General features: G+C 35.5%; 1 protein-coding gene across 1 annotated transcript; it reads right to left on the bottom strand.

Moving 5' to 3' along the window:
• Window positions 1–5541: 5541 nt before the first annotated feature.
• On the bottom strand, window positions 5542–13520 carry LOC141660817 (uncharacterized). Its single transcript, XM_074467802.1, has 2 exons — window positions 12813–13520; window positions 5542–5616 (listed from the first exon to the last, which is right to left on the bottom strand). The coding sequence occupies exons 1-2, from the start codon at window positions 13518–13520 to the stop codon at window positions 5542–5544; spliced, it is 783 nt and encodes a 260-aa protein (XP_074323903.1).
• Window positions 13521–13912: the final 392 nt, after the last annotated feature.

The raw sequence follows: 13912 nt of genomic DNA, 5'->3' as shown, positions 1-13912 counted from the left end.
GGTGATAATTGTGATAGTTTAATAAAAAGCTCCCATTTATCGAAAATACGGGTTTTATTGATTTACCGAAACAAATATTGTATCGAAAATGTTGCGCCGGGACCCGCGCAGGATAAACCGTAAGCCAGATCGAAAAAGTCGAAACATGGAATATGCTCGGAATATTACAATTAGGTTAGGAAGGAGTTCTCGAAAGAGTTTCGGGTTCCAAAAATGTAAAAACGGATAACGGTGGTTGGTTCCCGTTTTTATAAAATAGATTTTAAATACCCGGAAAAAGATTTTATAAAATTCATATGATTCCTATATATTCATAAATCAACATAAAAATAATTAGGAAGATATGACAATTATCTATATTTTATTTGAAACATATAAAAATTGAAATACTTAATTAATAACATTTTTAAACATTCAAACACATTTAACACTTAACAAATAATTCACAGAATAGATACTGAATACATATAATAATTATCTATTAGCAAAAATACTTGCACGATATAACCCGGATATTACATCCTTCCCCCCTTAAAAGGATTCTGTCCTCAGAATCTCTAAGAAAACAAATAAGGGTATTTTTCTCTCATATCACTTTCTAACTCCCAGGTTGACTCTTCAACCTTTGGGTTTCTCCACAATACTCTTACTAACTTTATCACTTTATTTCTCAATACTTTCTCTCTTTCCTCTAGAATCTCTATCGGACTCTCTACATATGACAAATCTGCTTGAAGTTCTATTGGCTCATATTCTATTACATGCTTGGAGTCTGGATTATATTTCCTAATCATCGATACATGAAAAACATTTTGAATGTGCTCCATGTGCGAAGGTAACGACAACTCGTAAACTACTTTGCCAACGTGCTTTAAAATCTCAAAAAGATCCGACATATCTTGGGCTCGGTTTTTCCTTTCTTTCCAAACCTCGTTAATCCCTTCCACAGTGATACTTTTAGTAATACCAAATTCCCTTCTTCGAATTCCATATCTTTCCTTGATTAATCTGTATATTTCCTTTGACGATCTTGTGCTGTTATTAATCTTTTCTAGATAACTTTAATAGCTTCTTTTGTCTGTTGCACTAATTTAGGTCCAAGTATTTTGCGTTCTCCTACTTCGTCCTAATACACCGGAGATCTGCATTTGCGTCCCTAAAGGGCTTCATAAGGTGGCATCCCAATATCGGCGTGATAACTGTTGCTGTAAGCAAATTCTACCAGAGGTAAATGCTCGTCCCAATTTTCTTTAAAATCAATAGTACACACGTGTAACATGTCCTCGATTGTCTGGGTCGTTCCTTCACTCTGGTCGTCCGTCTGCGGGTGGTATGCCGTACTCATATTCAGTCTCGTTCCCAAACATTCTTGAAAACTCTTCCAGAATCTTGAATTAAATCTTGAATCTCGATCGGATACGATGGACACAGGAATTCCATGACGAACTACAATTTCTTTTAAGTACATATGAACTGACTTGTCCAGTGAAAATCTTCCATGTATAGACAGAAAATGAGCTGACTTGGTAAATCTATCCATTATAATCCAAATGGTATCATGTTTAGCTTTTGTGCTTGGTAACCCAACTATGAAATCCATGGCGAGATGCTCCCACTTCCACTCTGGAACCTCCAATGGCCGTAGCAATCCACTTGGTCTCTGATGTTCTACTTTAACTCTTTGACATATATAACATCTGCTAATCCATTTCGCAATTTCCCTCTTCATATCTGGCCACCAATAATTTTCCTTTAAATCTCTATACATCTTGGTACTCCCTGAATGGATTGAATACCTTGAATTATGAGCTTTCTGTAAAATTTCATTCTTCAATTCCTTCACTGGTGGAATCTAAATTCTAGAAGAATACCTTGATCGTCCTTTTTGTGTGCACAATTCTTCACCTACTAAATAATTTATATCCTGATTCATTACCTCTTCCTGACACTTCTTTATTTTCTCTAACAATCCCGACTGAAAAGTTATACTTATACATTCTTACTCCTTTTTGGATCATGAGCCCTAACTTCCAATTCCAACTTCTAGAGTTCCATAGATAATTCTTCTGGTACGGTCTCTATGTTCATTCTCGCTCCTTCTTACTCATCTCTTGTCATTACATTTGTTTTTCCTCGGGAGTTCATACTTCAACTCTTATGGTCCGTATATATCTCACATCTTTCTCTATACTTATAATATTTCCCAATCTTTCAAAATGAATATTATTGTTGCTTTTAATTTCCAGTTATGAGTAGGGTACTTCTGCTCATAAGGTTTCGGTTGTCTGGATGCATATGCAATAACTTTATTGCTTTGCGTCAACACACATCTTATTCCCTTACAAGAAGTATCACTATAAACTACCAAATCTCCCTGATACTTTCAAAATGATAAAATAGGTGTTGTAACCATTCTTTCATTTAACTCCGTAAAACTTTCTTCACCCTTCTCCATTTCATATAACCTTCTTGCTTTTCCTGGTTAGCTTCATCCAAAATATTGCAACTTTCAAGAAATCTTGCATAAATTTCCGATAATAACTGGCCCATAATAAAACTTCTTACTTTTGTTGGTGCCTCTGGTCTTTCTTTATTCATACTATATTTAAAGTTTTCTGTTGAATCCCCTTTTTGTCTCCTCCTTACTGACTATCTATACTAAGAATTATGCTTCTTGCCATTAAAGTTTTCACCTGGTAAACTTTTTATACCGCTTCTTTCTTCTTTGATTCCTCAGCTATCATTGTATAGGTTGCATGGTTCTTCTTAAGTAACACAAGTACATCTTATCCAGATTCCTCTTTCAAAATTCTACTCATCAAATTTAAATAACACTGGTATATCAGTTCATCCAGCTAACATTTCTAGAAATTTATAACAACAGTACCGAGTTCTGAAAATTATCTTTGATATGTCCATAAGTTCAATCTTCATTTGGTAATATACTCAGTCTTAAATCAATCTTATAAAAAAATACCTTGCTTCGTTCATTTAATTAAACAAATCATTAGTTCGAGGTAATAGATATATGCTCTTGAGAGTAAACTTGTTGAGCTTTCGCGAACACATAATCTCACATTTCCATCTTTCTTATTAACACCTCGTGCCGGTGCACTTTAGGGGGTACACTAGGTCCAATTGCTTTTTCTTCTAATTATCTTCTGCGTTTGCTCTGGTAATTTCTTTATTTTATCTGGTGCCATTCTGTGCGGGGCTTTGGACACTGGCTTCATTTCAGGTGCTAAATCAATCATAAACGCATTTTTTTTCTATAGGAAATATTGGTAACTCATCTGAAAACATATCTTGAGACTGTAAAATCTTCAAGTTCGGTTTGCTCCGGACTCTTAGTTATAATTGCCATAGCACTTATATTTTGGTCACTGTAATCTTAAATCGTTTTTAACAAGTTCTTTACTTTCCTTTGTCCTTTAAACTTCTTCACGTTCTCCTTTGGCGTCCTCAGAACTATCTTTCATCACGACCGTTTATCTGGGCATCACACTTGAATAGTTAATCCACTCCTTAGAATAATGTCAAATCCTCTTATCTCAAATGATATCAATTCTTCACAACTTATTGCCAGAAATATCGATTCCGCCATTGGTACTTATTCAATAACTGCACGTTCTTAACTTGCTAGTCCTTTAGTCATAAACTTATTGATTCGACAAGATAATTCATCTTATCAATAAAACCTTGAGAGATATACGATCAAGTTGTTCCCACATCTTTTAATACTTTAACGCATAAGGTATCCGCAATAATCTTCCACGTCATCATATCCATATTCTAAATAACATATCGCAAATTCTCGTTCTTGGAGACGTATCCCTTATTGAAGTAAACTCCCTTGACTGTTAATGCATCCCTGGCTAGGGCCAGTGATTTGCAATTCTCACCATATGTCTTTGTTTCCTTTCCATGCATGAGAGGTAGATGAGACTTTGCCCGTTGAATGTATAATATGTTGACTTTTATTTGAAAAGCTCTCGCAAGGAATAATGGTACAACGAAAGAACTAGAAGGATTCACAATTTTAATAAACTTAGAGTTGAAAAGAAAGAAAAAGTAATGATTTGAATATGAATGAGACAACCACATTGGTACTTAAGATGGCCAGTCTTTCATACCGTATGGCATACAACACATGATTAGGTGGCGTCCCACCTGACTTTTCGTCATTCCGACAAAGCGACTCATCATAACACTGTTTGTCCCAATCAGAAAGCAAAATCCGAGGGGAACAATTAAATTTGAAAGGAATGTAAAATCCTTCGTTTTAAAATCACCAGAAAGAATTTATTAAGAAAAGGAGTTCATACATTTTTAGGAATTAAAAAGGAATATACGCTGTAATGTTGAGGACAAGAATGATACCATTGGTCACCATCCACATTTCACTTGTATTTATCTTTTGAGTTTGATGGATCATATCCCAATTGTATCATATAACAACTTTAGGAGTATGCTAAAATGCCTTCGCAACTAAGCATTATGGTAGATTCTTACTTGTTAAGTCTCGCGTCTGTAACGTCGCACCTACACGTATAATACTTTAACAATTCGATCATAATGGCATTCTTATCAAATAACCTTGAGGTTCCTCTTTTTAATTTGGAATAACCATGAATCATTTAACATAGCGATCTTTTTATTAATAATATTCTTCTTTTAGAAAAGTCTGAAAATCTTCCCAATCTTCCTCGGTCATGCTCAGGTTTCCGTTAAATCAATGAATTCTTTGAACTCTGATAATCCCAGTAATTGGATGAATAGTTACTCCGTATGTTGGTTCTGTTGTTAATCCTATCAGACAATATTTGCACCTTGCTGTTAGGAATAATTAACTTCTTCATATTCGCAGGTTACCTCATTCTCCGAATTAACCATACTTTAACAAACAAGAAACTCAAGTAGCATACAACCAAGGTTTAAAACTTATTTTATTCAAAATGGCTTTTAGAAATGTTGTGAGGAAAATCTTTTTTGAAAACTTGTTTAAAATTTTGAAAATTTTTAAAATCACACCTCCGGTTGTCCTTACTGTTTGAGTTGGTTGTTGTCCTTCTTATGACCAGATACCAAGTTAAAGAAATAATCACTCAAGGGTCCATTCACTTCCATTTATCTCCTCTCCTTTATTGGGTCTATTACTTTCCTTAATCAATAATAACTTCCACTATCGTTGCACGTTATCTTATTCGTAGCTTCACATTAAGGCTCCCATACTAGTAGTACTCCCGTTAACCACTTGGTAATCATTAAGTGGAACAAACTATCCAATAGTCAACAAGCCATCTAATGTCACATCATCTTGTTAAAATATATATCACATCATTACAACACCATTTTTTTAATTTCAAGAAATCTTCAGATCCCTAATCTCCTCTAACTCTCTCTCTTCAACACATATCTACTCCATTCCACAAGCTAGTCATGAGTGGCCTAATTACTAATAGCTTCTTGTAACCTGATAACAGCCATCCTCCAAAATACTTGAACCTTCTTTCTAAACTCCTTCTCACCTTAATTTGTATCTCAATACTCACCATTTACTGCAGCTACCGTTTCCCTTCTCGCAAACGCTGTTGTTTCATTGGAAAGGTTTTTAGACTGAGGATACAGAATATGGTGTATAGTGAACAGAAAAGATACATTCATAGTTAAATGTTCAAAAGAACAAGAGTAAACAAATGAAGGTTCTTTAATAGGTAGTCTCATATCAAGAGATGATAGAATAGCGTTGAATAACTTGGAGAGGCACAACTATCATAATAAAAGGTAATACCAATAATACTGATGGAGGAACAAGGCGCAAATCAAATCTGGGAAAAGATGACGATCCTTAAACGGAAAGCTCCAAACGATCAGTTGATGCAGGGAAATCAGGATCTGCCATTGCCATTGCCTGGATATCACGTCGCTAGTTAAGAATCCTGAATCGCAACACGAACCGTGCCGGAGACCTACTATACAGTCGCACTCAACCTCACGATGACTTATCTTTCAATTTCCTATTCATAATCCTAACCCTCTACCCAATCCCGACAATCTAGGCTTGTTTCAGTGACTTATAACCTGTAGCTCTGATACCAACCTATGGCGCCCTCCAAACCCGGGTCAGAAGTTTGGGGTCCACAACACATACACAATATATAAACCTGTATATAAATATTATTTGCAATGACCCTGCTGTACATAACCACGGATCGCAACAGGTTAAAGTATGAAAACAAGCCACAACCTTAACTTTTATTACAACGTACCAAATCCCAACTACTTTAACTTACAACTGATAATGAAATTATTCTTACAATTTTATTATCTCACTACCATATGAGGCTTCTGCTAGCTCGATCCGCCTCAAACTGAAATCCTAGCTCGCACTTTGGATTGAAAAACTTCACTATCATCCATATCCTTCTTAACTGTAAAATATATAAAAAGATTCGCAAGAGTGAGCTAACTAGCTCAGCAAGTCATATTATCAATAACTCAGGTTAAACAATGATCAAACGAGATGATTCGAAGGAATCAAGTTTCTTGTTAAACAACCAATAGAATTGGATATTCATTTTAAGTTTTTAAAAACAAGGTTAGGCTGCTGATCAGTCACGCACTAACCCCGAGCAAAGCACACAGCACTGCTCTAACTACTGGATCTAAGGCACACATTGACCTAACTTGACCATCGATATGGTCTGACCACGAATCTGGTCCACACAAGAAAACTATCCAATTCTAAAGCAGTTCAGTATGGTAAACAATAGAATTCAATAAAACCAGATCATAATTAATAACAATAAAACATTTTTATAAGCGCATGGTAAAAAATTATGGTTACCGAAAGGGTATGTCAAAGTACATAAAAGAAGTGGCCTCCAGCCGGTAGGATAATCGGGTATTAGATGAATGGTGTTTTTACAAGGTTTTAGTACTTTGATATCACAAGGTATGGTTGAGTATAAAAGTTTCTGTATGTTTACATAATTTTGTTCCAGTATTTGGTATATGATGGTTATATATTTGTGGGGTAGTATCGTATTTGTGTGGTTTATATCTGGTAAATCAACAAGAAATAGTTCACAAAGAATAAGGCTTGCGGCTCAAAGATCAAATGACGTGGCTCAGGTTCAAGGCTGAAGGATTCAAAGTATTTACAGTATAAGACATAGCTATTTTGGGTATTAACAGTATGTCACATGAGAATTTAGAAATATTTGTATTATATCTCGGGAAAGGTTGAGAAGTACTTGCCTTATCATAATCGATTTCAACTTCACTTGCACTTGTCTAATGACTCCATTCAACAATCACTCATTTGCTTCTTCTATCCCTCGCTTCTATCTTCTGATTACTTGCTGTATTTTCTACATGTCAATCCTATTTTCTGATCTCCTGCTTCTCTTTCCTACGCCTTGCTTACTCTGCTAGGAATCATAAGTATCTATTAATATTTAACTCATACAATTATATTCGACATACACTTCTCTTTACCCTTCGTTTTACTCAAATCCGATTAATGGATTGAAAGTTATGCTATAAACAAGTAATTACTGAACATATAGACCGACAGTCAACCAACAAGTCGCATATAACACATAGCACATCACATAATCAATGATATATCATTTATAAAGGAGTCTCGGGTTATAAACAGACTTTTGGGTATTTAAAATGATTTTTGAAACATTTTTCAAAATTAAATCGGGTCGTTGGATCAATTTCGGAGTAATAAACAGGGTTCGGTTGGCCCATTCTGGCTCCGAAATAATTTTAGAATAATTATCGAGCTTTGGAAATAATTTAGAATAATATTTTAAAGCTCGAAACTATTTTTCAGAATTTTTAAATCATTTTTAAATAATTAAATCTAATTATTAAATCAATTAAAATTAACTAATAACTAATTAAATTAATTAATCAATTAATATTTAAATTAATTGACTAATTAAATAATTAATTATCAACTAAAATTAATTAATTAAATAATCAAGATTCATTTTGGAGTTAAAAATAATTTTTCAGAATTAAATATAGATTTTTAGAATTTAAATAAATGAATAAAAACAATTTCTAAAAAAAATAGAAATTCCAGGGGGTAAAGTGTAAAGTTTTGAAACTTTTGATCGTAATTTCAGAGGTGTAAGATTTGTAAAGTTTGGTACTAAAATTGAAACTTGGAGAAACGTCAGGGGTAAAATTGACATTTCTGCCACCCCCGTCGTCTTCTCCGGTGGACTCGCCGGTTGTTCACCGGAATTCCGTCCCCGTGCTCAGAACCCGTTCATCTGGTGCAGAATTAAAGAGTGGCTTCTGGGGAATGTGTTTCCGTACTTATTTTCTATCCACGATGAACATAACGACAGGAAAACTGGTCGAAAAGTTCATCGCCGCCGTTGAGTTCACGAGCTCCGGCGAAGCCTAATTCACCCCTTCCCGGAATCGTTTGATACTTTACTATGTACCATTCGACTGCAAATCAGGCTAGGAACACAATCCAGTCATCCAAAACTACTAATAACCCCGGATTCAAAAACGCCTAAATCGAATTAAGAACCTTCAAACATACTATAAACCCTAATTTATAATTTCGAAAATCAAACAGCAATTTGAACACGTTATTGAACTCCAAATCACACATATAATATATCAAAATCATCAGGAAGACGAGCTCTACAACATACAATCATCAAATCATACAAACAATCTCTCGAACAAAAATTTGTAATTTAAATACCAAGAAATTCGAATATAAATAATTAAATAGAAAATCACCTGATGTTTCTGGGTTAAAATTGATGGAAGATTTGGATTCTAGATTTCAGTAGCTTCATTTTGAGTATATGTACGCCAAAATCGGATATCGATAACGCCTCCGAATTTGTATTTGATTATGAAGAACATAATATAATTATGTATTTTCTCTGTAAAAATTCTGCAAATACTGTTTGCAAATGATTTCTGATACAAAATAAAATACGGTAGAGGCTATTTATATTTATGGGAAATTAGTATCCCGTTGGATCATTCCGGATATAAAACGGTACATTTATTTATAAAAGCTGACCCAAACGGTACCGGTTTTCGAGATAATTATCCAAATCAGTACAATTTGTACTGCGGTCTTGGTCTCAGCGCCTGGTTACACGTATTACGAGGTGATAATTGTGATAGTTTAATAAAAAGCTCCCATTTATCGAAAATACGGGTTTTATTGATTTACCGAAACAAATATTGTATCGAAAATGTTGCGCCGGGACCCGCGCAGGACAAACCGTAAGCCGGATCGAAAAAGTCGAAACATGGAATATGCTCGGAATATTACAATTAGGTTAGGAAGGAGTTCTCGAAAGAGTTTTGGGTTCCAAAAACGTAAAAACGGATAACGGTGGTTGGTTCCCGTTTTTATAAAATAGATTTTAAATACCCGGAAAAAGATTTTATAAAATTCATATGATTCCTATATATTCATAAATCAATATAAAAATAATTAGGAAGATATGACAATTATCTATATTTTATTTGAAACATATAAAAATTGAAATACTTAATTAATAACATTTTTAAACATTCAAACACATTTAACACTTAACAAATAATTCACAGAATAGATACTGAATACATATAATAATTATCTATTAGCAAAAATACTTGCACGATATAACCCGGATATTACATCCTTCCCCTCTTAAAAGGATTCTGTCCTCAGAATCTCTAAGAAAATAAATAAGGGTATTTTTCTCTCATATCACTTTCTAACTCCCAGGTTGACTCTTCAACCTTTGGGTTTCTCCACAATACTCTTACTAACTTTATCACTTTATTTCTCAATACTTTCTCTCTTTCCTCTAGAATCTCTATCGGACTCTCTACATATGACAAATCTACTTGAAGTTCTATTGGCTCATATTCTATTACATGCTTGGAGTCTGGATTATATTTCCTAATCATCGATACATGAAAAACATTGTGAATGTGCTCCATGTGCGAAGGTAACGACAACTCGTAAACTACTTTGCCAACGTGCTTTAAAATCTCAAAAAGATCCGACATATCTTGGGCTCGGTTTTTCCTTTCTTTCCAAACCTCGTTAATCCCTTCCACGGTGATACTTTTAGTAATACCAAATTCCCTTCTTCGAATTCCATATCTTTCCTTGATTAATCTGCATATTTCCTTTGACGATCTTGTGCTGTTATTAATCTTTTCTAGATAACTTTAATAGCTTCTTTTGTCTGTTGCACTAATTTAGGTCCAAGTATTTTGCGTTCTCCTACTTCGTCCTAATACACCAGAGATCTGCATTTGCGTCCCTAAAGGGCTTCATAGGGTGGCATCCCAATATCGGCGTGATAACTGTTGCTATAAGCAAATTCTACCAGAGGTAAATGCTCGTCCCAATTTTCTTTAAAATCAATCTTTTGGTAAATCCTTTCCATGGTGATACTTTTAATAATACCAATGATACTTTAATCAATTTTCTTTAAGACCAAATCGAACCAATCCTTTCCATGGTGATACTTTTAATAATACCAATGATACTATTTCAAAATTTATGTCCTTCCGATGTAAATCTGCATTCTTCCTTTGTCTGCCTTGAGCGGCTTCCAATCTTTTTCGAATCAATACCAATGCATCTCTGGTTTGCTGTATCAGTTCAGGTCCTAACACTTTCCTTTCCTCTACTTCGTCCCAATACAGAGGTGATCTGCACTTTCATCCATATAGGGCTTCGTAGGGTGGCATTCCAATGCTGGCATATAGCTGTTATTATAAGAAAATTCTATCAACGATAAATATCATCCCAATTTCCTTTGAAATCCAAAGCACATACCCTTAACATATCTTCGATCGTCTGAATAGTTCTCTCACTTTGGCCATCGGTTTGAGGATGATAAGCGGTGCTCATATCTAATTTAGTTCCTAAACACTCTTAAAATTTTGTCCAGAATCTTGAAATGAATCTCGGATCTCGATCTGATACTATAGACATAGGCACCCCATGTTTGGTAACTATCTCATTCAAATATAATTTAACTAGTTTTTCCAAAGAATATCTTTCATTAATCAGAAGGAAACACGCGATCTATCAATGATTACCCAAATAGCATCGTGATTCGATCTTGTCCTTGGAAATCCTACCACGAAATCCATAGCAATCTCTTCCCATTTCCACTGTTGAATCTCCAAAGGCTGCAACAATCCACTGGGCCTTTGATGTTCTGCTTTTATCGTCTGACATACGTGACACTTACTGACATAATCCGTAATCTCTTTCTTCATTCCTGGACACCAAAAGTGCTTCTTTAAATCTTGATACATCTTTGTGCTACGAGGGTGGATAGGAAACTTAGAGTTGTGCGCTTCATGTCATACTTCATTCTTTAATTCCACTACATTGGGAATCCAAATTCGAGAGGAAAACTTAAACAAACCTTGGTTATCCTTTTGAGTACATAATTCTTCTCCTGTCAGAGTATCCAACTTCTGTTCTATAACTCCTTCCTGACACTTTTGATCTTTTCCATCAATGTTGGCTGGAAAGTAATTTCATATAGCTGCTCTTCACTTTCACTTGATGTTCGAACTTCAATCCCTATCTTTTCCAAGTCTCGTGCTAGTTCATCCGCAATCCGAACCATATTCAATTTCTCTTTTCTACTTAAGGCATCAGCCACCATATTGGCCTTACCTGGGTGATAATTAATCGAATAATCATAGTCCTTAATCAGTTCCAACCACCTTCTCTGGCTCATGTTTAAATCCTTTTGGGTGAATATATACTTTAAGCTTTTATGATCCGTATAGATGTCACATCTTTCTCTATACAAGTAATGATGCCATAACTTCAGAGCAAACACTAGAGCTACCAATTCAAAATCATGAACGGGATACTTCTGCTCATGGGGTTTTAACTGCCTGGACGCATACGCAATAACTTTATCATGTTGCATTAACACACAGCCTAATCCATTCAGAGAAGCGTCACTGTAGATTACGAAATTCCCGGTTTCATCTGGTAATGCTAACACTGGCGCTGTCACTAATCTTTTCTTCAGCTCTTGGAAACTTTCTTCACATTTCTCAGTCCAAACAAATCTCTCATTCTTCCGGGTCAGCTTGGTCAACGGGGTTGCAATCTTGGCAAAGTCCTTCACAAATCTTCAGTAATAGCCTGCTAATCCAAGAAAACTTCTAGTTTCTGTTGGGGTCTTCGGTTGCTCCCATCTGGATACAGCTTCAATCTTCACAGGGTCTACCTTAATACCATCTTTACCCACTATATGACCCAAAAAATGAACTTCCTCTAACTAGAATTCACATTTTGAGAACTTAACGTATAGCTGCTTTTCCCTCAGTCTTTGCAAGGCAATCCTTAGATGTTCGGCATGGTCATCCTTGGTCTTTGAGTAGATGAGAATGTCATCAATAAATACAATAACAAACTTATCCAAAAACTCTTTATACACCCAGTTCATTAAATCCATGAAAGCTGTTGGTGCATTAGTCAATCCAAGCGACATTACTAAGAACTCGTAATGGCCATACATGGTTCGAAACACAGTCTTCAGTATATCTTCAGGCTTGATCTTTAACTGATGATAATCCAATCTTAAGTCGATCTTTGAAAAGCAACATGCTCCCTTAAGCTGGTCAAACAAATCATCAATCCTGGGTAGATGATACTTATTCTTGATGGTTAGCTTATTCAGTTCCCGATAATCGATACACAATCTCATGCTTCCATCCTTCTTTTTCACAAATAACATTGGCGTGCCCCACGAGGATACACTTGGTCTAATTACCCCTTTTTCTAAAAGTTCCTGAAGCTGTTTAGCTAGCTCTTTCATCTCTACTGGAGCCATACGATAAAGAGCCTTTGAAACTGGTTCTGCTCCCAGAATTAGATCAATAGAAAACTCAATCTCCCGATCGGGTGGTAATCTTGGTAACTCGTCTAGAAACACATCTAAAAACTCATTAACTACTGGAATCCCATCTAAACTAGGTGCCTTCTTCTCGGTATCCACGACATGGTCTAAATATGCCTCACATCCTTGTCTCAATGACTTCTTTGCTTCCAATACCGGAAGGAATTTCTTTTCCTGCTTCTGTCCTTGGTAAATTACCCAAACATTATCTTCTGTATACAACAAGACTTTCGTTTTCTTACAATTAATATTTGCCTTATACTGGGACAACCAATCCATTCCTAGAATCACATCAAATTCTCCTAATTTAAAGGGTATTAAGTCCACTAAAAAGAAACGCCCACAAATTTTTAGTTGACACCTAGGGAAAAATTGGTTTACTGAAACTTTATCCTGATTGGCCACTTCTATAGTCAAGGGCTCGGTTAAATCTTCCAATAGCAAATCCATATTACTTACACATTCTTTAGATAGAAAAGAATTAGACGCTCCTGAGTCAAACAAAACTTTAACAGGCACAGAATTAAGAGAAAGCGTACCTGCAACTACATCCGAGTCCTGAACATTAGATCTCTTGGTCATCTTAAAGGTTCTGGCTCTTGCTGTGCTGGTTGCTGGTCCTTGAGATTCACTACCTCCTACACTACCTTGAGTAGCCATCTTGTAGTTTCTAGAGATGTGCCCAACCTTACAACACTTAAAGCAGGTGACTCCGAAGTTTCCTGTGTTACACTCTGACGCATAATGACCCTTTTTATCGCATTTAAAACACTGGACATCCTTCCTACATTAACCACTATGCTTTTTACCACATGACTTACAATCCACAACTGGCCGGGTTGACTGAACCGAGGCAGAGGCAACTGAGGTGACATCGGAACTCGTCTGAACAAAGCCTTGCCTTCTAAACCTCTTATTCCTATTCCGACCAAATTTCCTTGGGAACTTATAATTAGACTATTCTTGATTTTTCG

This window comes from Apium graveolens, chromosome 5 (genome assembly GCF_009905375.1).
Source record: "Apium graveolens cultivar Ventura chromosome 5, ASM990537v1, whole genome shotgun sequence".
In the NCBI taxonomy this organism is placed as follows: Eukaryota; Viridiplantae; Streptophyta; class Magnoliopsida; order Apiales; family Apiaceae; genus Apium; species Apium graveolens.
The sequence above is the reverse complement of the archived record's forward strand: the minus strand, read 5'-3'. Positions and strand labels throughout refer to the sequence as shown.

Bases quoted from the DNA above. Each gene is read 5' to 3' on its own strand.
- LOC141660817 (XM_074467802.1), bottom strand. From the start codon at position 13,520: ATGACCAAGAGATCTAATGTTCAGGACTCGGATGTAGTTGCAGGTACG. The intron at 5,617-12,812 runs GTAATTAGACCA...CTGTATCCTCAG, and splicing joins AGGAACTTTTAGAAAAAGGG to TCTAAAAACCTTTCCAATGA.